Below are 22,684 nucleotides of genomic sequence, written 5' to 3' on the forward strand. Positions count from 1 at the left end.
TGTATGGTTTGGGAGGCGCGTGCGGTGATTAGGTCTTCCCCTATTTGTATAACCATTCTGCAGCAGGAAATCCCAGGTGTCCTGAGCAGATGGCTGCACTGAGAGAGAACGCTCGGATTCCCACAGGGTGTAATGGGCCCAAACCCACAGCAGGCACATGCAACCTTCTGACAATGCAACATGCTGTCCCTGCAAAGTTCACACTCAAGAACTGTGTAGTCAAGTTACAAAAAAAAAAAAAAAAAAAAAAAAAATCATTAAAATGACATCCTAATGTTTACGTAAGTTTCTGGTTTTGTGTTGGCTGCATACACAGCCACACGGGGGGGGGGCAGGTTGGAGGTACCCCCTTAAGGTATGAGTGTGATTCTACTGCCACAGCTATCCTTAGTAAATGATCTGAATACACTTTGACTGGATGACTAAGTTAGTGATAATGTAATCCTTTTCTTTTTTAAGACAGTCTCTCTCAACGAGCCCAGGGAAACTTTGAACTCACGGTCCCCCGTTTTCTGCTTCTCAAATGCTGGAAGTTTACAAGTACACCTTCATGCCCAGCTGCAAGTGATTTTTTGAAGTCACAGCTTTAAAGCCTTTCTGGAAAAAAAAGGCAAGGGGCAGATTAAATATTATTTAAAAATCGCTGTGGGGCCAGGCATGGCGGTATACACAGTAAGCCCCAGCACTCAGTGGGCAGAGGTAGGTGGATTTCTGAGTTCGAGGCCAGCCTGGTCTACAGAGTGAATTCCAGGACAGCCAGGGCTATATAGAGAAACCCTGTCTAAAAGAAAAGAAAATGACATAAATGACAAGTTCAGTCCTGTCTCCAGCTGGAGGTGAGGGGTGAAGGAAGGGTCCCAAAACTGGGTGACAGCTATAGCTACAAATCTACCATAAATCATTAGCACATGTAAGACAGATCGAATTTTATGCTATGTAAATTGCCACCCTATGATTTCTTAAAAACAAACAAAATGAATCCCAATACTAAGTGAGTCCAGAGATTCTAAGTTCTAAATTAGAATCTAATTAAAACTATGATCTTAACTGTACTTGTAGAGAACACAATTAAAGCAGGGGCAGAGGGTGGGCAGGGAGGTCAGAAATGTGGGTGGGGGGGAGGTTAGGGACTGGGGGTAGGGTTAAGAAGTTGTTCTTGCTAAGGTTAGTCTTTCTTAGGTCTTTGGGTCTGAAGCCTGGCTTTGTGGAGAGCTGCTAAAGGTCTTCAAGTATTCCAGTAACACGCACGGGCTGATGCGCAGCTTAGATTAAGACAAAAGTCAGGCAGATGACAAACAGTTATGACAAGAGGAGACCAGCTAATACTAAAGGATAGTGTGATAGTCCTGTGCAGAAATTATGGCATTTGGGGCAATGGTGGTAGCCACACGATAAAGGGTGCCACGAGATCATGTGCTCTAGGGTAAGCTTGGCAGGGTTTGGTAGCCAAAGCTTTGTGGGTGGGAGAGAGGAAGGAGCCAGGGAAGATGGTTGATGTGAAGAGGGCTAGGAGGGGGATGGACATTTGATATCCTGTGGACATGTTGGCTTAGCGATGTCCATGTGACACCCAGATGAAAATAACCAATAAGCAGGTGTGCCCATGATCCGGGCACTTTGAGGCGACTCCTGGGTAACAAGACATTTGTATAAAATCATAGCTAATACGAGGACGATCCAACAGGCGATGAGGACCTTGTATATCAGAAAAGGTGGGGGTGGGGAGCTAAGGATGGGACCCTGTGCATCAGCAATTAAGGGCAGAGAGAAGAGGAGAAAATAAAAAGGGAAAACATGAGGGAGACAGTGGGTCAGGAGACCATGACACCAGAGAGAAGAGGACAGGAGAAGTCGCCTTCAGGAAACAAGACTGGGAAGGTGTCACTGATTTGGCTTCTTGACCTCAGAAGTGGTTAGGGAGAAGGAAGAGGAGACTTAAAAACAAACACACAAACCAAGGAGGAAGTGGAGACAGAAATGAGGCTGGCTAGCTGCAGGAGTCTGAGACAGACAGGAAGCAGCCAGGGATGCCGTTAGGGGAAGGGAAAGGCTTTGTTCCTTGATTCTTAAGGTGGAAATGTCAGCATATTTAGTTAGATTGAGCCACTAGGAGAAGGAGTGAGGGTACTCAGTTGGTTGATGGCTTGCTTTGCATTCAGGAGGCCTTGGATCCTGTCTCCAGCAAGATGATGGGTAGGTAGTCTATATGTAGAATATGGATAAATACATACACAAGTAAACAAAAGATAGTGGGAAAGAGGTCAAAATACAGACAACCGAGTCCCATGGACGGCAGAGGCTGGACAGCCGAGGGACTGGGTCATGGTGTCAGCTGGTCACTAGCAGGCAAGGATCACTCTAGTCTCTGAGATTGGAGGTCTGGAAGGTGGTGAAGGGCAGGAGGCTGAGAGGGCTCCCTGACTGCTGGCTCAAGATTTTGGAAGTGTGGAGTCAGAGAGGGAAAGACTAGGAAGCTTTAAATCAAGAGGATAGCCACAAGAGCTGATGGACAGTAAACGTGTTGCCAGGAGTGCTCTCTGAGCACTGATGCTCCTCTCCATCCTTCACCTGCTCGGCTTCCAGCTTCCGGGCTGGACCACTTTTTGCCACCTACATGCCTACGAACTTGGGCCAATTCACCATAACCTCTTTCTTAAATGCCAGTCCCACTTTTCCTTTCCAAATCTTCTGCTTTTTCTCTTGCCCCTTCCAGCCCTTTTCCCCTCACACAAGCCAAAGTGATTTAAAAAAAGAATCTAAACCAGATCGTGTCTCTTCTCTCAAAATCTGTCCAGTGCTCTCCCTGTGATGAGAGTCACACTGGTGGCACGTCCTGCTTCTCCCTGCGAGAGCCAGCCTGATCTGGCTCTACAGAGCTCTTCCCCTCCTCCTGCAGACACTTTCTGGTGACTCTAAGCAGATCCTGCCTCAGGGCCTTTACATTTGGCTGGTGATGGCTTGGTTAGCTCTTTCCCATCACTTACACCCACAGACGCAGCTCTTCCTCAGTGCCTGTCCCTAGGAGCATGGCCCCTTCCTTATTATGCTGTAGCTGACTTAGGTTGTTTGTGTGTGTGTGTGTGTGTGACTACTAACACATCTCTGAGGTAAGTCAGCTTAAAGACAGCTGTTTTGGCTCACAGCCTTGAACCTTTGATGATGACAGATGCTATGATGTCATGTCCTGTCGCTTTGAGCCTGAGGTGCCACGGGCCATCATGGCATCCATTCACCTCGTAGTGACCAAGAAGTTAAAGGGAGGAAGGGGCTGGATTCCCATAGTTCCCTTCCGCAGCTGCAGACCTCCAAAGACCTAAGACTTTCGTTAGTCTCTGCCACTTAAAGCTTCCCCAGTGTCCCTACAGTAGCAAGCAGGGAACCAAGCCTCTAACACATGGGCTCATGAGGGAACATTCTAGTGCCACCCTAGAGCAGTATCTAAAATAACTCCACACTGTGCACATTTTTCTATCTTCCAAACTTAGAAGAGCAACTCAGGAGATCAGAGACCTTGTTCAGCACATAGTAGGCACTTAATGGATTAAATATTGGTTGAATGACCAAACAAAACAAAACACAACTGGCAATGCTGACAGCCTAAGTGAGCCTGGAAAATAAAACCGCAACAGATCCAGAACACATGGCTGTGTGATTTTCTTCACTGGGGACCATTGGCAACAAGACGATTTCCTTATGCACTCAGTGTAGAAACAGTATTAACCCAAGTGCTTCCACCCACCAGCCAGGGGGCAGAGGCATCTTTGTGAAAATCAGATGACTCCCTGAGTAACCTGTTCTTGTGTTGACATTCTTATTCAATTTCTGGAATTTTCCTCCCCTTTGTAGTCCTCCTGGGTATGGGTTGGCAACTGGAGGAAGAAACCGCTGGCCCTTTCCAGACCCGGTGCAGAGTTGCGCTGTTCAGGTGAAGCCAGGCTACTGAGCCGCCGGGTCTGGTTTCCTTGGTGACCCACAAGGCTCAGTTCTATCTGAAATTGCTAAGGAGGAGAAAAACCTGATAGTTGAGCCGTTTTCCTTGGGGAGGAACAGCTTTCTGAGCTCCATGGAGGCTGAGGGTATGTCTCCCTGATTGGCTGGGGCTGCTTCTCTCAGAGGGGGTTGGGGAAGAGTTGAGTGACATCTCCTGAATGCTCCAAGAGTCCCACAACCCAGCCTGGCAAGTCTGTCCTATGCCAGCCCCAGGTAATGACATCATGACCCCTCGGGCTCCCATAAGTTTTGTTTTTGCATGCAAACACTGTAGCCACGGAGACCAGAGGTTTCCTCGGTGGTGTCGAGCGCTAACCACCTTTCTTCTGGCACCCATGACAACAGGAAGGGCAAGCTATTTTGTCAATGGTAGGGCAACTCAGTTAACCCTTTGAGGTCTTTCTCTTTGTTTCTCAGTCAGTCACATATGAACACTACTATCGCTTATTGTCAAGGGTAGTGGGTCAAACACTGCATTAAATATTTGCGTGGCTGCATGAACATGTGTATGGTATGTGTATGTGTGTGCATAAGTGCACACATCCGGGCACACATGTGTGGGACAGTGGAGGATATTGGGTGTGTTGTTATCTTCACCTGACTTCCATGACACAGGGTCTTTCATTCACTTAATCTGGGACGAGGCTGGTGGCCAGCAGACGTTGGTAACCCTCTCTCTATCCCTGACCTGCAGAGCCCTGGGGTAACCTGGGGTAACATGTGCATGGTCCTGCTTAGCTTTTCGTGTGGTTGTAGGGGCTATGTTTATGCAACCAATGCTCTTATCCACAGAGCCGCAGTCCTAGCCCCTGCACGAAATATTTTCTCATGTTCTCATGTTTATTCTGCAGTACTTCACTGATTGAGCCATCTCCTAGCCCCTACATTTGTTTTTTTTTTTTTTCCAATGGCCCCTAACGTTGTAGCAAGGAGGATGGGGTGGGGTAAAAGAGGAAATTGGGACCAACCCTGGGATAAGACAATTGCTTCACTTTTTGACAGTATTATGAAGTTGGTACTGTTGTTGGAACCATTTTAGTGGTAAGGAGGACGGATGACTTCCTGTTGTCTATCAGTGAGTGGTGGGTTGGGGGGGGGTAGTTTTTATACCCAAGCTGTCTTCCAAATTCTATTACCCCAAGCCAGGGGGGAAAGCAGTCCTTGCTTTCTGCAATTACCTGATATTCTGAGTCCACCTTATGCTGCATATCCCGTAGATACTGAACATCGCTGACGAACTTCTGCCTGTCCCTTGTTTCATGCAACATGGTTCTCAGTTCCTGTTCTATGAGAGAGAGAGAGAGAGAGAGAGAGAGAGAGAGAGAGAGAGAGAGAGAGAAATAAGCAAACGGTGACAGATGCTTTTGTGAGTCATCGTATTTGGATTTATTTGGGTATAATTGCATGTGTTCTTTTATTAATCTATTCCCCCATTGTTTGAAAGGCACAGACATCCCCCCCCCTTTTAAAACTAGAGTCAAAGTCCTTATATCCTTTCTGTTCCAGGCATAAATAATGCAGTGACATTCATCAGCTGTCTTCAGTGATCCTATTCTGGTGATTCAGAGGGAGTTAGGTTGACAGACACACCTGATTGGGAAGTAGTTCTACCACATGGCATAGTAGAAAACAAAGAGCCTAGACAGATCTGCAGTGACCAAACTTATAAGCCCTGTGTTGCTTAAATTCATGTATACGACTATTGTGCTCAATCCAACCCAGACACTGGCAGCTGCTGGGCACAGCAGCCAGTCAGGCAGACATGGCCCCACCTTTGTGTTGCCTACAGTCTAGGATGGAAAACCAATGCTAGACAATTCAACCCTAACTGCCAGTACAGAGCCGGGTGTGGGTTCTTTGAAAGAACGGTATTGTAGGGGAGCAGAGTCTGTCTGGAGGGGTCAAGCCGGGACACTGGGCTTAATAACCATGAGTCAGGCAAAGGGTCAACACTGTCACTGGGTTTGATAAATTGTGAGTCAGGCAAGAGTTGGGAGAGGACAGCAGGTGGCTCAGGGCATGAAGGAGCAAGTGAGAATCGGAGAGGGCAGGGTGACTGGGCAGATGGTGGGGAGAGCTGCAGAATGATGGGGGTTGGCAGAGATCAGCTCATATGGAGCCTTGTAGGTCACAGTGATAAGACATGTAGAGCTATTGATAGTTTCTAACCTGAGGGATAAATGTTTGCATGCTGTATGTGTGCATGCATGTATGTGTGTGTTCAATGTGCATGTGTGTATGCACATACATGAGCATGCATGTGTATGTATAGACCAGTGTTTGTATGTGTGTGTGCACATGTGTATAGGCCAGTGTTTGATATCAGGCATTTTTCTCCTCAGTCACTCTTCCTTTTACTTATTTATTTTTTAAGAGATGGTATCTTCCTGAGCATAGAACTTACTGGGTTTGCAAGAATAGCTGACCAGAAAGTCTCAGGGATCCTTCTGTCTCTTCTCGCTCAGCTTTTTAAATGGGTGGCGAGAGAGAATCGCGAACTCAAGTCCTAACGTTTACTGACTGAGCCATCTCCCAACCATTTTACACGTGTGTAAAAGGCTCCTAAAGTTGTAGACAGGAGGATGAGGTAAGGATGAAACATGGAGCTGTGATCACCACTGGGACAGGAGATGAGATGGTAGCAAGGCTTGGGCAGCAAATGTATGAGGAGAAGATAAAAAAGAACACTGGGAGCAGGGAGGGGCTGGGAGGACAGGGTGGGACTGGGGGGACAGGGTGGGACTGGGGGACAGGGTGGGGCTGGGGGTCCGAGCTCCCATGGACCAGCCTGCGGGAGTGCCAGGCACTGCTCTGAGCAGCCACATATTTCACCTTCATAAAAACATGTTGTAAGGCAGACACTGTAGTTTCTGACACAGAATAACTTAATCACACCTTCAAGAATGTTTAACTAAGAAGGGGGCATCCTGACCATCAGGAGACACAGCTAAGATAAGACAGAGCTTTTCATCAGTTCCCTCTGAGGTAATGCTTTATCTACCTGGGATCAGGAAGGGCAGCTTTGTGAGAAAACAATATGGAGTTTGAAGAGTCTACCACACTGCGAATAGAGGTGTGAAGCCGGCAGTTGGACGCCGGCTCTGAGCTGACGGGATGGGTAAAGATCTGGCCAGTGCTGGCGCATTGGTAACAACTCAAGAAGAAGCAGAGTGGACAGAGAAAGTGGACCGGGGAGCAAAACCCTTAACACGTAAAATGTAAGGAAAAGATGGTCAAATAGAAACTCTGTAAAGGACTCCAGGGGCAGAGGGGAAGCCCAGTGGGTGTTGGGTCATTGATGCTGAAGAGGCCTTTCCAGGAGGAGGCTGTTAATACCCCTCGCAAGGGCAATGGCTGAACCACAAGGCTGAAGTTACATTGTACTAGTTGTTACTAGCTGTCCTAGCTGAACTGGTGGCAAAGATGTGTCTCGATTTCAAGAAAGTAGGCTTTGGTTGGTGTGGTTGGTTTTTAATTTGTGACCATAATGTAACAGAGTTCACAGTATAAAATAGTATAGTTTGTACTGAGACTACCAGGCCTCATCAAGAGGATCATGGAAGCCCATCTCCAATCCCTGTTTATCATTCACTGGAGCTCTTTCAAGGGCTTGCTACACATCTTTTTAATGACTAACTAGAGCGGGCTCTCAGCTCCACGGGAATGGCAGGCAGGCAGGAAGTCGCCAAGCAAACCCTCAGGTGTGTGCGCCTCCTCCCCTTTATTCCCTGTGAGTAGCTATTGACAGTCAGCTTGTACCTGACTCATGGTGACCCATCAGTGTCTCACCTGGGAGTTAGGAAATCTTGCAAGGTTTATCATCTACCCCTGAGCAGCATGGAGAATTTCCTGGTCCCCAGGGGGATTATTTTTTACTTAAGATAGACAGTGAGTCTTTGAGTCTTAGGATCTCAAAGATAGATTGTAGTTTATAAAACTAAATAGGATCTTGCTTCTCCCCTCATAAAACTAGCCAATAATTCTCCCCTTGATAAGAATCAAGTTGACAAACCAACCTTTGTCCTGAAGTCCCAGCCTGATCTGGCTCTATGGACCCCTCACACCACCCCACATACCATGCTTAGCTATGTTCTCTTGAAGGATTCAGGGCAGTTTGGACTTGCTTTCTTTTGGCTCAGGATGGTTGGGTGAGTGGTTCCCCATCTTGCACTTTCAGAGGCGTGGCTCTGCCCTCATTACCTGTTCTTTCTTAAATTTATCAGTAACTGTGTTGGTCAGATTTCCATGACTGTAACAGGTACCTGAGGCAAGTAAAGACTCACTAAAGATTGTGTGTGTGTGTGTGTGTGTGTGTGCTCTCACGCACGTGCATTTCAGCAGACACTCATGGGCTATCATTTTCAAAGATCACACTTAACTTTTCATATAAATTTGTACCTGCATAGAATGAAGTCTGTTCCCCCTTTTTCAGAAAAAAAAAACGATGGGGTTAAAAACAGAAAGATGGGTCCCCTGCTGCTCCTGTTGGGGAGAGAAGCCTGTCTGAATATTAATCAGGCAGATGACATCGGGATTCATAAGGAAACTATGTTAATGGCTACGAAGGACACAGCCCACAGTCCAGCTGGATGAAACATTGTAGGTATACAGTTAACACAGCAAAGCCAGTTACTCTATCCTGGCCTCAGGGTGGTATAATTTAAGGAAGGTTCTTGGTCAGAAGGCATGAAATAACCTGGCCTGAAGAGGCAGGAAACAGTACCACTGAAAGAAAGACTTGCTGAGTCTTCCTGACTTCACAATCATCCGCAAAAGTAAGAACTTTAACATTGTCCACGAGAGACCCTCCCCCACCCACCACAAGCTCCCCATTACACTGTATGTCACTGTAAAATAAACAGTTGAAACACCACCGTGCCACATGTAGTTTCTTATTTAACTATATCAATACTCTATGAAACTAAACAATCTGTCCCCTTGGTGTCTGAGACAGTAGAGTATCGCAGACTAGGAAAATAGTCTCCAGAGGAACTTTTTAGGCTGCACTACAAGTTTGAAAAACTGACCAGAATGAATGAGAAATAGAAATAACTACATAGGAATATTTCCAGAGGAAATAATGCTTAATACTCAAAAGTGCCTTTTTGTGGGCCTACTCAATGAGATGGCCATTTGAAGCCAAGGATTTTGTTTTGTTTTGTTTTGTTTTTCAGATAGAGGCAGGTGCTAGAGTGCTTAGGGGGGTGGGGTGGGGAGGGAAATGTGAGCCAGGCACAATTCCAAGATGGCTACCGGTGCTGTCTTCTATTCTCACCTTTGAACTGCTTCTCGTTCTGAAAATCACGCATGATCATGTGTATGTTTGTTGCAAGCTTCTGGTGACAAAGCACTGGATCAAGTTTGTGTTTTAGAAATTGGTGTGCGATGCCATGCTAAGGAGAGGGAAAGGGCCAGGGATGAGGAGGTGTGTGAGGTGGGGAGAGGAAGCGAGTGATTCTGCCAAGGCCTCAAAATTCCACGCATCTGTGAAATTTCAATGAGGAATATTCTAAGAACTCTGTGACATTTGAATTCCTCTCTAGCATAAATTTCCAGGGAATTCAGACTGAGACACCCTGACTAAGGAGAGCAGGAATAAGGGCAGACTACATTCCTTTCCATTCTCTAAAAGCATCACACATGTGTGCATACATGCACATGTGCATGCCTGTGCACATGCTGTCTCCTTTTTCTGTGACTATATTTGTCAAAAAAAAAAAAAAAAACAAAACAAAAGATAAAACCATACCTGACCTGAAAGAAGTGCTTTTAAAATAAGCTGTCTTACTGATTATTCTGTGAAATATCATTAAAACTATACTGTCTTGATTTTGGCAAATAAGCAAAATGTAAATTTAACCTCTCGATACTGAAGCTTCATTTGAGGCAAGATATAAGTAGCTGTGTTACTACCTGACAATCAGGTCTATAAATTCCTCCATGTCCACGATTGGCTGCTTAGAAGAAGAATTTCAGAAGACTTTAATCTTTTCCACAATGAATTCATTTGTAATGTCAAGGATTACAGGATTTGTTTCAATTTTAGTTTGGAAAAAAAAATCTTAGTGTTTTTTTTTTTAATATCACTTTTTAAACTTGTGCTGAATATAAGTTTAGTGACTTAGGCTCGGTTTATACTTCAGAGGCTGAGGGCTTGAGGCACGGTGGCGGTAAGAGAGGGTGACTGTACCAATTTAACGTAGGAAATAATGGTTGCGTAAAGGGGTGTATGAGAGACCTAGCTAACACACACAGACTATTAAGCCCAGAGCAGAGACTGTGTAATTGGAAAAATGAAAAGAACATCACAAGTTTGACAAGCGATTGGGTTCTACCATTAATAATACCATCGTTTCCACACTCAAACGCTGTTTCCTGGACTTGTAGACCAATGTCGCTGTGCAGCAGTTGGGGGGTGAGGGAACTACCACTGTACAAAAACCAACTAGACTCCCGTTAAATCTGTTCCTTTGAGGTAGAAACAAACTGGAGCTAGTGTTAGCCAGAAGAAGAGAGGGGCTCTAAGAGGTCTGATTTCCCTTCAGAATCTCTTAAGTTTCAAAGGTAAAGTTGATTCTCAGTTCTGGGAAGGCTGGGGCAGGCAGGCGCCCATTACCTTGGGGATCAGCACTTTCACCCCTCACAAGGGGCTAAAGGGGCCGCGGGGCGGAGCGGGTGGGCGAAGAGCCGCCCATCAATCGTGCGTGGGGCGGGTCCTGGGCTCCTCTTCCTCCCCCACACCTCACTGTCTTCCCTCCTTCTAGAGGGCCCTCTTCCTTCTCCTCCCGGGAGGCAGCTGTCCGCCGCGGCCTCCGGCCTTTCTTGGGGTGGAGACGGTGGGGGCGGCTGCTTGGCGTCCTCCCGTTTCCTTGGCAACCGAGCCTCCCTCCTCGCGCGGAGCCTGTGTCGCTAGTCGCGAGGGAACGTGGATCGTGGGGGTGGGGCAGGGCTATGGCCCCGGGGGTCCTGAGTCCACACGTGGGCGGCCCCGCCGGTTGCCGTGGGAACGAGAAGGGATGCAGTTGAGAAAGGAAAGCGGTGATGGCGGCTGGCTTGGAAGAGATGCTCTAGGAATAGGCACTCTGATTTTTGTCTGTGATCACGCCCAGACTCAGTGTTGTTTCTTATAAGATGAAGATTAGAAAATGGGAGAGGAAAAAAATTAAATAAAACAGTAAAGGGAATAAATGGAAAGAAGAAAAGATACTGCACTCATACAGGGATCTTCAGGCAGAATGTTCCGATCCAACCTCAGAGCAGAAATAAACAATTAAGGGAGGCACCCGATCAGTTTCAGAACGGAGACCGAAAGCTAGCCTCTGAGTTAGCAGTAGTCATTATGGGCTTCTCCAGGAGAGAGGAGCTTGGAGGTTTAGACCAGTGCCCACCAGGTTCTTGGTTTACATCACTGTTTCTAGGCTGCGTTTATTTTCCACTGAGTGGCTAATAGGCAGCCTTGAGGCTTCTATTTCTTTTGCATATTTAGGTACTTAGTACCTTGCTGGCTGATGTCACCTAAGGGCATTTTAGACTGGGTGGAGACCAAAGAAGATAGACAATAGAAATTGTTGGAACTTTCACAGTGTCCCAGAGTCTCCACATGTCTGGGGTCCAGGAGACTTCTATGCAGCCCCTGTAAGCCCACATTCAGGTGGTGACTGGACTGATGTTTGAACCTTGCAAGGACGCTCTGAGTCCCTGTCAGTTGTACCCCAGGCCCACCTCTCCCTGTGCCATGTAAACAGCCTAGGTCCCATGTCTTAATCACCAACAAGCCACTCTCAGACTCCGGCGCTGTCTAAGAAGTGAGCCCCAGACTCTGGACTGTGACTGTCCCTATTTGTTCCCTGGGACTTGCTTTCTTGGTTTTGTCCTTGAATCATTTCTTGCCAGTTGCGGCTCTAGGACATGCCAAACCCTCCTTCTCACCTTCACGCCAACTTCTAAGACGTATCTTGAGCAACACAGAGTCTAGACAAAATATGCCTTGGGGAAGTCTTTGTTTTGGGCTCTTTCTCATCTGACCTTCATTGCTCTCCCTTTCCAAGCCATTTTCTATTATTAGTATGTTTAAAGATTTTTATTACATTTTATTTTTATTGGATGTGTGAGAGGGCAAACATGCCCCAGTGCATGGAAGGGGAGGTCAATTTGCTGGAGTCTGTTCTCTACTACCTTGTGGCTCCTAGTGACCAAACCCAGATTGTCGGGCTTGGTGGCAGGTACTTTTTACCTGCAACACCATGTTCTAGGCTTGTTCTCAGCTGGCTAACAAAGATTCTCTATTAAATTGTTGACTGGTAAAGACATAGCATGGAACCTCTTTCCATGGTCTTTGCTGTTCAAAGGACTATAATTAAGGACCCCAAGTTTGAGACACTTTCTGGGATGTAGCTCAGTGCCCGTCTGGCATGAAGCTTGACCCTTAGAGTGGATGTGATGACAGATGCCTGAAATCCCAGTTCTTAGAGGAAGTGAAGGCCTTCTAGGGAAACCTCCTCGCTCTGTCAGAGACTCTGTGTGGGGAGTGGGTTGTGGGGATTGCAGTAAAATGAGAAGTGGGAAGCTTTTTCTTAGAGACGAAGGACCTAACTCAGAAATGATAATAGTAGTGGTAATTAGTGATAATTATTATTACTGACTAACAGAGGAGGGCATTAAGGACTAAGAGAGAGAGGTGAATAGAGATGACACAGCCAAGGACTCCTGACAAGGATGGATCCAGAGCCCAGAAGAAGACTCCCATTCCCAACAGATTGATGTTGCCCACTAAGTAAGAAAAAAGAAACTACCAGACTGGCACATATTAGATATGGATTTTTAATTTTCGGTTTTAAGAGCTAGAGAAAACAAAAGTACATTTCACCCCCAAAAGGCTGTTGTGAGGTTTAAATGAGAGAAGACAAACATTAATTGGTAGTTTCATTTTCCAAGGCACATTTTACTGCTATAACACAAAGTACAAAGCTTGGAGAAGTTACCTGTCTCAGCATGAAACATTCCTATACTTAAAAAAAAAAAAAGATTTATTATATGTAAGTACACTGTAGCTGTCTTTAGACACTCCAGAAGAGGGAGTCAGATCTCATTAAGGATGGTTGTGAGCCACCATGTGGTTGTGGGGTTTGAACTCAGGACCTTCGGAAGAGCAATCAGTGCTCTTACTGGCTGAGCCATCTCTCCAGCCCCTTTGCTTTGTTTTTGTTGTGGTTATTTTGTGGGGTTTTTAGGGGGTCGGGTCATGATCGCATTACCCAGGCTGACCTCAGATTCCTGGTCCTCTTTCCTTCGCCTCCCCAGTGCTGGGGTTACAGGTGCCAACACACCTGGAAGAAAGCATCATGCCCTTGAGAGAAAGAGGCAGTGGCAAAGATCAGCTCCTAAAGAAGCTACAGAGCAATTCAGACAGTCAGCTTTTCAGGAGTAAACTTAACCTTGACATGTAAATTACAAAGCAGGTCAGCTCCTGTATTAAAAAGCAAGTGTGGCCAAAGAGAAACGTGGAAGCCTGGGAGAAGAAACAGTTTCTGTGGAAGGAAGCATCCTAATCGCCGCTACTTTTTGCCCCTGGTAAATGAGGAAAGGAAAGGGGCTTAAATAGGCATGGGTTCTAATCACCGAGGTGACCCACATTTGCAAATAAGCCACAAGAAATCCTTTACTTGAATCTAAGAATTCTGCAAAGGGCAACCGGAAGTGTAACGGTTCAGGTGAAGCCTGTGGAGGTTTCAAAACAACAACGAAATAAAGTATTTAATCCAGAGCAAACTGTCAGGAGGCTCTTCTAAGACTGCCATGTCATGTTCATGGGGACTTGGCACAGGTACGAAATGGTGTTGAAATAGACAATCCTAACACACACACACACACACACACACACACACACACACACACAGAGACAGAGAGAGACAGAGACAGAGACAGAGAAACAGGGGAGGGGAGGGGGAGAGAGGGAGGCAGGGAGGGAGGGGGACAGATTACTAACTAATTAAGGTCCTTGTAAGCGTACAATCAGGAGCTTCTACAGGCCACAGAGCTTTGTGCCAAGTGGCCTCCCTCGAAACGCTTAGACAGGGTCATTTTGCCTTGAGTCTTCCATGACTAATGAGTTCCTGTTTTCATCAGTTGAGGTCATTGTGTTGCCTTCACTCATGCCTGGCACGAACCATGCTTGTTGTTTGTTAAAATCATTCCACCCTGGGTGTGGTGGTGCATCTTGTAATCCCAGCACTCCGGAGGTGGAAGTAGGAAGATTGTGAGACTTCATGGCCAGCCTGGGCTACATGAGACCCTGTCTCAAAAAACAAACCAAAAGGATCCCAGAGAGATGGCTCAATGGTCAAGGGCACTTGCTGCTCTTCCAGAAGACCCCAGTTCAGTTCTTGTTTCTCATGTCAGGCAGCTCACAACTCCCTTTATCTCTGGCTCTGGGGATCTGACACCATCTTCTGCCTATAAGGGCATCCATAAATGTGTGACATGTATACACACAGATATAGATAAATAAAATTTAATTACAATTACAAAACTAAGCAAGGAAAGGAGCCCTTTCCTGAGGAGGGAAAGTGAGAAAGTATGTTGGCCTTCAGAATAACTTGGGAATGCGGCTGATCAGTTTTCTAAAAACTAAAATACTTTTTATTATTTTGTGTATGGTGGAGAGCATGTGCCATGGTGCATGTGTGGAGCCTGGAGGACAACTTGGAGGAGTTGGTTCTCTTCCTCCATCGTGTGGGTCCCAGGGATCAAACTTTGGTCATCAGGTGTGGTGTCTTAGCCAGCTAAACCTTCTTACCAGCTCCTGAATAATTTTCAAAACTAGCTAAGGACTATACGTATGTCATAGGCTGTGGTGATATTCTGCATTCACCTTACAGTCATGTTTCACTAGACAGGGGTGCCATTGTGGCAATCTGTTAATGCCATCCATTAAAAGCAGACATATTAATGTCATTGCGATGGGGGCTGGGCTGGGTAGCGAGATGGCTCAGTTGGTGAATTGCCTTTTGCACAAGCACACAGCATGAGGGCCTGAGATAGGATCCTAGGATTCATTGTCCAAAGCTAGGTGTGTGTGGTCACATGCATCTATAATGCAGCATGATTGGAAGGTGGGAGGCTGTGGGTTGGATGTGGAGACAGGTGGATCCCCAGAACTCACTGGCCAGGTAGTCTACCCAAGCTCTGAACCCTGGCTTCAGTGAAATACCCTGTCTTGAAAGATAAGGTGGTAAAGGAAGATACTTAACATTTGCCTATGGCCTTGACATTTGTGAGCATACACATGCATGCGCACTAGCACATGCACACACAGACACAGACACATACATACACACTGCACACATACATTCACACACACAAACACACAAGTAGAATGCTTAGTAGGTCATTGAAGAGTCAGGATTTGCTTCTTGGTTTTTTATAGGTTCAAGAACTCGTGTGTTGTGTGTTGTGTGTGTGTGTGTGGGGGGGTCCCTGCAAACTCCATTACTCTGCATTACTCAGCAGCATAATGATCTGCATGAGGCAAAAATGAAATCTGGCTTAACATGACTTAATAGCCAGCGTTGGTTTAGACCTCTAGAGTCTGATAGTTTATTTTAGACACGTTTAAGTAAAGTACAGTTTTGGGGAACAGTTTCCTGGTAATATTGATCTCAGTTCCATGTGTACAACAAGGCTTTAGGCATGACACCATCAAAACTCTTTTGCAAAGTGTGCGTGACCTCTTCCATAAAGATTGATTGGTTCTATAGGTTTAAGGGCTAGGGGAGGAGCAGGTGTGATCTCAGTCATGTAATATGGTAGAGGTCACCCAGCTACAAAGTGCGTGTGACATCTCTCCTAAAGATGGCTTCAGGTGATTGAGTAACAGTGCTCAACATAAAGGAGGAAGGATCTGGGATAAGCATAATAGTCTGGGGGACCTGGGTGTGGCCTGGCCCTACACAAGCACCCACCCCAGCCTCTGGGTGGGAGACAGGTACCCATCCCTTCCACTGAAGAGACAAGCCTGTGTGTTTAACATTTCTGGTTTCCCTGTCGCTTATCTGTGGGCCCTGAGATCCTCATGCCCTTTACACATTTGTGCGAGCGTGCACGTGCCTGTACAGTTGTGCATGCGTATGTCAGAGAATAACTTCAGGTGTCACTCCTGGGATGCGCCAGTCTTCCCCCATCTCACCATTGCTGGGATGACCACAGCATGGGTCACTGTGCTCTGCTTTTCATATGGGTTCTGGAGATCTGAACCCTGGTCCTCACAAGCGTGAAGCTAGCACTTTATCGACAGAGCTGTCTCTCCAGCCCCAGGGATCCATTTTTGTTAACTCAGAATCAATCATTTAGGAACTGATTCTCAGTGATCTTACTATCAATTTTTTTTTTCCCAGAGAATAAATCTGGCAGACTGACCCTTGTTAGGCATGCAAGGTGCTCACTCCTTGTGGAAAGGCATCCCCAGGAGGCTGAATTAAAGAAGACTAGATGCATATTGAATTAGATTTAAGGGAATTGTGTGTTTGTTCTTAGGGGATTTATCCAGCAGCAGCAGACCTTGAGGAATAGCCTTCTCCTACCCAGGGCATCTCCATTTGATAACTGATCTGGTTGATTTCCTTCCAAGCTTTTGGAGACGTCACAACGTCATGCTTCAGTGAGGTCCTCTCCTGCTGAGCTTCACCGGGCTGTTCCTCTTCCATTTGCTCTATCAGCAGTGTAGTATGGCTTCAAGAGAACTTGGTTTACATTCCCAGCAGTGGCATTTGCGGCTTGAGAGCAAACAGCTTTAACCTGAAGATCCGCAGAGTTGGGAGTAGAACAATCAGGGCCTCCTCTCCTGTGAGAATGAGTGGAACACTGAAGGCCGAGTTCCTGGTGGTGTGCCTTGTAAGTGGCCGCTGCCCAACACCCGGTCCCTGCAGCCGTTGATTACATTACAGGTGTACATTGACAGCAAAGGTACATATCCACCACATCAAAGAACGCCTTCAAAGACTTATTATGTCTTTAAAACATTGCTATTATCCCCGTGGCTAATTTTTAGATTGCATTTCAGAGACCCCTTTTACTGAGACCTCTTCTCTAACAGGGAGGGTGGATCTCATTTGAGGCTTGCAGCCATCCATGAACGATATGAAACTTAGTAACGCCAGTTGGGTTTTCAAAGATCAGATGTTCCCAATCCAATTCTTCTGTGGAATAAAGTAGACTCTGTTAGAGATTGGCACACGCCCTACAATTAATTTCTTAATAAAGCATGTCCTGTAGGAGAGCTCTTAGAATTTCCCTCTGTTGGAGTCGTAGCTGGTCTGTTGTACTATCTTACAAAGAGGAAACGGATTCATTCGACGGCTTGGATCTCCCAGTGCTGAAATGCTTCTCAGAAGTTCCATTAAACCTTTATTGCTTTATCTATTTTGGAAGATTTGGAGTATTCAGAGCCTTTCATTACGGCAATTAATGCCTCTGATGTAAGATTGGATTTGATTACAAGAACTCTGAACAAATATATTGCTTTTTTTTTTTAATTTCTGAAAAATAGTTACCAAAGGAAAGAATTTGACTTCTGTCCAGAAGGAATATCTGATTTGTTTGGACTTCAGATAAGCTCAGGCCATACATGCTTAGCCAAGAGCACAAGTTATGGGCTGATCTTCAAGCCCTGCCTGTATGAGGCTCAGCCTTCAGAAGCTATGACCGCAGCAAGAATCCCACATGGGGAGTAACAGTGCACTAGGCAAGCAGTAGAGTACTTGCCTAGTGTGTGCAAGGTCTCAGGTTTTATCTCTAGAACTAGGGTAGGGGGTGGGGGGGGGTGAGAAAAACACATGAGCAGTAAATCGGTTTCTGGACAAATTAAATGCTCAGGCCAAAGCAAGCAAACAAAAGAGACGCTTATCAAGAAGCCAGGGAGCACAAGCGCCAAGCATGTCCCGGGCTTTGGTGGACTATACTATAGCATTGTATTCAGGCAAAGGGGCAGAGCAAGTGAGGAAAACCAGAGCTGAAAACAACAAAACAAAACACCCACACACACACACACCCCCAGAAAAAAACAAACAAAAAACCCCCAGAGCAGTTGATCGATCGGTCGGTCGGTTGGTTGGTCAGGGGAGCAGAGGTAGCCTTCTTTCTAAGCTCTGCTCTTGAGATGTTTGCTTCATGGAGCTTCATGGGTGAAGTGTTCTTCTCTCCTCCCAGGCATGGTGTAGGGAGTGCCCAGATGGATATCCGTCCCTGACATAAAACATCTCTGACACTTGCCCTCTTGTCTTCTTCTTCTCATCATTTTTATATGATGTCTCTGCATGTGTGTGACAGTCACATGCTATGGGCTCATGTGTGGAGGTCAAAGAACAACTTTGTGTATTGGTCCTGACTCCCATCTTGTTTGAGTCAGGCTCTCTTGTTTGCTTCTTGTGTTCCAGGCTAGCTGGCCCCAGAGTCTCCAGGCACTCCTCCACCTCTGTCTCCTATCTTCCCTTAGAAACACTGGGATTACAGCCATGCATTACTGTGGTCTGGCTTTACATGACGTCTGACGATTCAAACTCAGGCCCTCATGCTTGCCCAGTGAGTGATTTTTCCCACTGAGCCCTGCCCCCTACCCCCAGCCCAGAAACCTTTCTTGGTTCTCTTGCTGTTTCTATAATGCCACAGACAACAGCAGATGAGCCAGTCTCTCTCATTTCTCCCCCATTGCATTGCCTTTGCCTGACATGAGCTCAGCAGTTCACTTCCCCTTCGTCTGGGTTAAGGGTGTTTTGGGGCAGGGCAAGTGTCTGCCAGGCACAGGTGGGAACTAGACTTGGGAGAGCCAGGAGTGGGAGGGAGGGGACAGAACAAAGTGTGGTTATTGGAGCTTGCTAACCTTATCAAGGCTGTGGATACCAAATGTGTTTGTTTGATTGGCAAATAATTATTGAATGGCTAGTAAGTGGCAAAGATGACTTATGTCCGCACAAATCAATAAATACCAACAGGTGGTAAGTAGAATTTGCTAATAGGGAATAGTGACAGGGAAATATTGGGAGTCATGGGGAGAGTGGGAAGCTATTGGGATGTGGTAGTTGAAGATGGTCTCGCTGGGTGAGACTTAAGGATGAGAAGGACTCCAGGGATGGAGATAATGAGATTGGGAAAGTCTTCAGGCAAAAGAAAGCTTAGAGATCAAGGGAACAAAGGGAAGCCAGGCAGCTGGAAGGCCAGTGTGAGGAAAAGTGATAAGGCTCTAAGAGATGGGACTGGACTTTATTCCAAGCACCACAGAAAGCCACAGGAGAGGGGTTTTGTTGTTGTTTTGGGGGGGATGGGGTGGTGTTTTTGGTTTTTAAAGTATTACATTTGTTTGTTTATTTATTTATTTAGTGTGTGTGTGTGTGTGAGAGAGAGAGAGAGAGACATATATATTTGTGTTACCACATCTAGATGTGGAAGTCAGAGGACAACTTTTAGGAGTTCAGAGTTCAAACTGAGGTCATCAGGCCTGCAACAGGCTTCTTTGCCTGCTGTTCTTTCCATGGTACCAAGACGGAACGACAGCCTGTCACACACCAGGAAAGCAGTTAGCCACCGAGCTGCATCCCTAGCTCTTCACACCTGTTCCATGCCATGAATTCTAAGTGTTTGTGTGCCACAGCACCTGCATGGATGCATGCATGCATGCTTACCTGCAGGCATTTCTGACGTCTCATGTGTAGCCGTTTTATTTACATCTACCAGGAAGTTCATCACCAGAAATAATAGTTACAACCTCACGATTCCTAGTCTGGTCTTTAAGAAAACTTCAGGTTGTCATTCAAACAAAGTGTGATATCAATCGACAGGAGAAGAGATGTTGAGGGATCAGGCACTCCTAGTTCTAGGACGGACACACAGTCCTATGTCCTGCCCTGATCTACTATATATATCCTGATTGTTAACTTATAGCCTCTCCTTACAGCCTTTCCTTGTCACATGTGTGTGTGTGTGAATCTCTCTGTGTGTATCTGTGTATGTGTGTGTATCTCTATGTGTGTGTATTTTTTCTCTCTTCGTGTATGTGTGTATTTCTGTGTGTGTATGTGTGTATACCTCTCTATGTATCTGTGTGCGTATCTCTATGTGTATGATTTCTATAACTCTATGTGTGTATCTCTTTCTCTCTGTCCCCATGTGTGTGTGGTGTGTGTGTGTGTGTGTGTGTGCATCTGTGTGTATATGCCAAATGTCACTGGGTATCTTCTCAGTTACTTGCTATCATACGTGCTCTTAAGAAATATTTTTTTGAGACAGAGTCTCATGTATCCTCGTCTGGCCTCAACCTTGCTTGCTGCCAGCATTTCCCAAGTACTGGGATGACAGACATTCACTACCAGACCCAGATATGCGGGTGATGGGACCCAGGCTTTCTGCACGCTAGGCAAGTACTTCACTTTTGAGTGACATCTCTATTCTTCCACTTTGTTTTTTAGGACTAGGCTCTCACTGAACCCAGAATTTACTGATTCAGCCAGATTAGCCCTGGAGCCCCAGGGATCTTATCTCCCTCTGTCACTCCCCCAGTGCTAAGATTACATACACACAATGCCTGCCTAGATTAATTTTTTAAACATGGGTGCTGGGGATTCGAACTCAGGTCCTCATGCTTGCACAACAAGCATGTTATCTGCTAAGCCCTCCAAGTCTGTTCCTAAGATGCTGTGGTGTGCACTGACTCTCACTCTCTTGGATTCCTAGTTCCTCTCTTTCCTGGTCTTTGGCTTGCCTTCCTCTTTACCCTCTCTCCCTCCCGTCCTCAGCCCCGTTTCCCCTTTCTTTTCTGCCTTTCTCATCACAAGTCAGCCTTACTTGCCAAACCACAGATCTTAGATTTCTATTTCCCAAACAAATTTCTTGGCTGGTTTTGTAGATTTTAGTAATTAGTTTTTGCCTTCTACTGACTCCCTTCTCTGTCCCCTTCACCTCCTGGAAACTCTCTTCTTCATCTACACCCCCTCCCTAGTCTAACCCTTCCCCCCCCCCCCCCCCCCCGCCCCAGGTCAGGGGTTTCAAGCGAGTCTAGAAAAGCAGTCCTCCTCCAGCTTTGTGACAAAGACAGGGTTAACTTCCGTGAACGGAACGGGGTAACCTCGGGTGAGTGACATGAGTCTTCCTTCCTTGGCACGGGGTAAGGCAGTTCTTGAAAACCAGACAGAATAGAAGGTATCACTGAACTGCATCTCTTCTGTGGCTCACTGCACCCCCTGAGTCAGGATAATGAGAGAACATTCTTAAAACATGACTTAACCGCGCTCCATCCTCAAACAAATTCCTGGATGTGTGGAGCTCACTCTCCCAGCAAGCCCGAGCACAGGCCTGTCAACAACCCTCACAAAACCACCTTCCAGCTGCGTGGTCTGCCTTAGAACAGTGTTTTCAAGACAGCCAGGCAATGTGTCCAGCGGCCATAGTTTGGGGCCTCTTTGAGCTATGCTTTCATAATATGATGGCTGGGTCTCTGCCTTGAGGGGATTTTGGGGGGCTGACGGGGGGTTCCCTGACTTCACACTTTAGTGAGTAGTTTTGGAAAAATTCTTGTCAGACAGGGGGGAAAAAAACAAGGTAATACTCATTTCCAGAATCAAGCAGCAGAGAGTCACACACAACTGTAGTGTGTCCTTTATTTCATCAATATCTGTGTGTGTGTGTGTGTGTGTGGTGTGTAACACAAGTGGCTTATCTGTGTGGTTTTTAAGAAATTAACCTAATTGAAAAGTGATTAAATTAGAGAGAAAGGAAAAAGCATTTGGTTGGCATCATTTGGGTCAGAGGCCACCGCTAATGCAATATTTCACCAATTGACTCATTGGTAATTCTCTCATTGATGTGATTTCATTTCTCAAATAGCTCTTCTCGTGGCAGACTTGCAGGCAGTACACTGTACAGATGCCTGATAATCATTCCAATGTGTTTACTGAAAAAATTTAAAAGCAATTAAGCCATTTAGTGTGTGTGTGTGTGTGTGTGTGTGTGTGTGTGTGTATCACATCCACGCAGAGATTTTTACAGATGCTCAGACAAGGGCCCTGAGTGGACACTAGGACAAGTGTTGGATTGAGATGCCGTGATCCCTTCATGCATTTCAAAGAGCTTCGTGCAGACTAATGTTAAGCTTTTCTCATACCCATTGAATATACCATTATCTCTCCTTAATACACTGAAGCAGCCAGAGGACAAAGAGTCTCCCTGTATTCCTCACTCAAGGCCACACACTGTTGCTGGAGCCCTGAGCCTTCTCATTGCCTGCCACACATTTGCGGCATTATCTCGAAAGCCGAGACACACTGACGGGTCATTTTTTGTTAATAAATTATGATAACCCTCTGATTGTGGCAAAAGTTTTGCTATGTTTTGCTTTTTCTTTATTTTAAAGCAAAACAAGTTGTCCTGATGATCTTTTTCACAGAGACCTCTGGTTCATAGAGTAAGACAGTGAGGCGGGCACACAAGCACACAGGCAAGGGCAGCAGCAACATTCTGGCAGCATCTAAACGGCTGTGTGTGTTCACCAGTGGTGATATCTTCATGTCCCAGCATGCCCTACACCTCTTCTCCTTCATCTTTGTTTAAAACATATCAGAGTTTGGAAATGCCTACTTTGAAACAGAAGTTTGTAACCCCCTTCACTTGAGTGCCATGTCAGGAAGACATTCTTTTGGTACCCCCAAGTATG

General features: G+C 46.0%; 1 protein-coding gene across 11 annotated transcripts in view; it reads right to left on the reverse strand.

The window, feature by feature from the left end:
- The window catches only part of March10 (membrane associated ring-CH-type finger 10), a 94,813-nt gene extending 83,948 nt beyond the window's left edge, over window positions 1–10,865 (reverse strand). For 2 of the 11 annotated variants that reach the window (XM_021178086.1, XM_021178092.1), the window contains exons 1-3: window positions 10,607–10,865; window positions 8,389–8,472; window positions 5,169–5,275 (exon numbers count right to left, since the gene is read on the reverse strand). In XM_021178086.1, coding sequence (XP_021033745.1) covers window positions 5,169–5,258 — 90 coding nt within the window. In that variant the 5' untranslated portion in view covers window positions 5,259–5,275; window positions 8,389–8,472; window positions 10,607–10,865. Of the gene's footprint in view, window positions 1–5,168; window positions 5,276–8,388; window positions 8,473–9,265; window positions 9,443–10,606 lie in introns of those variants that run through there. The other 9 variants (XM_021178082.1, XM_021178091.1, XM_021178088.1 and 6 more) reach the window with 8 other exon arrangements.
- Between the last annotated feature and the right edge of the window lie 11,819 nt (window positions 10,866–22,684).

Source organism: Mus caroli, chromosome 11 (assembly GCF_900094665.2).
Source record: "Mus caroli chromosome 11, CAROLI_EIJ_v1.1, whole genome shotgun sequence".
Taxonomy (NCBI): domain Eukaryota; kingdom Metazoa; phylum Chordata; class Mammalia; order Rodentia; family Muridae; genus Mus; species Mus caroli.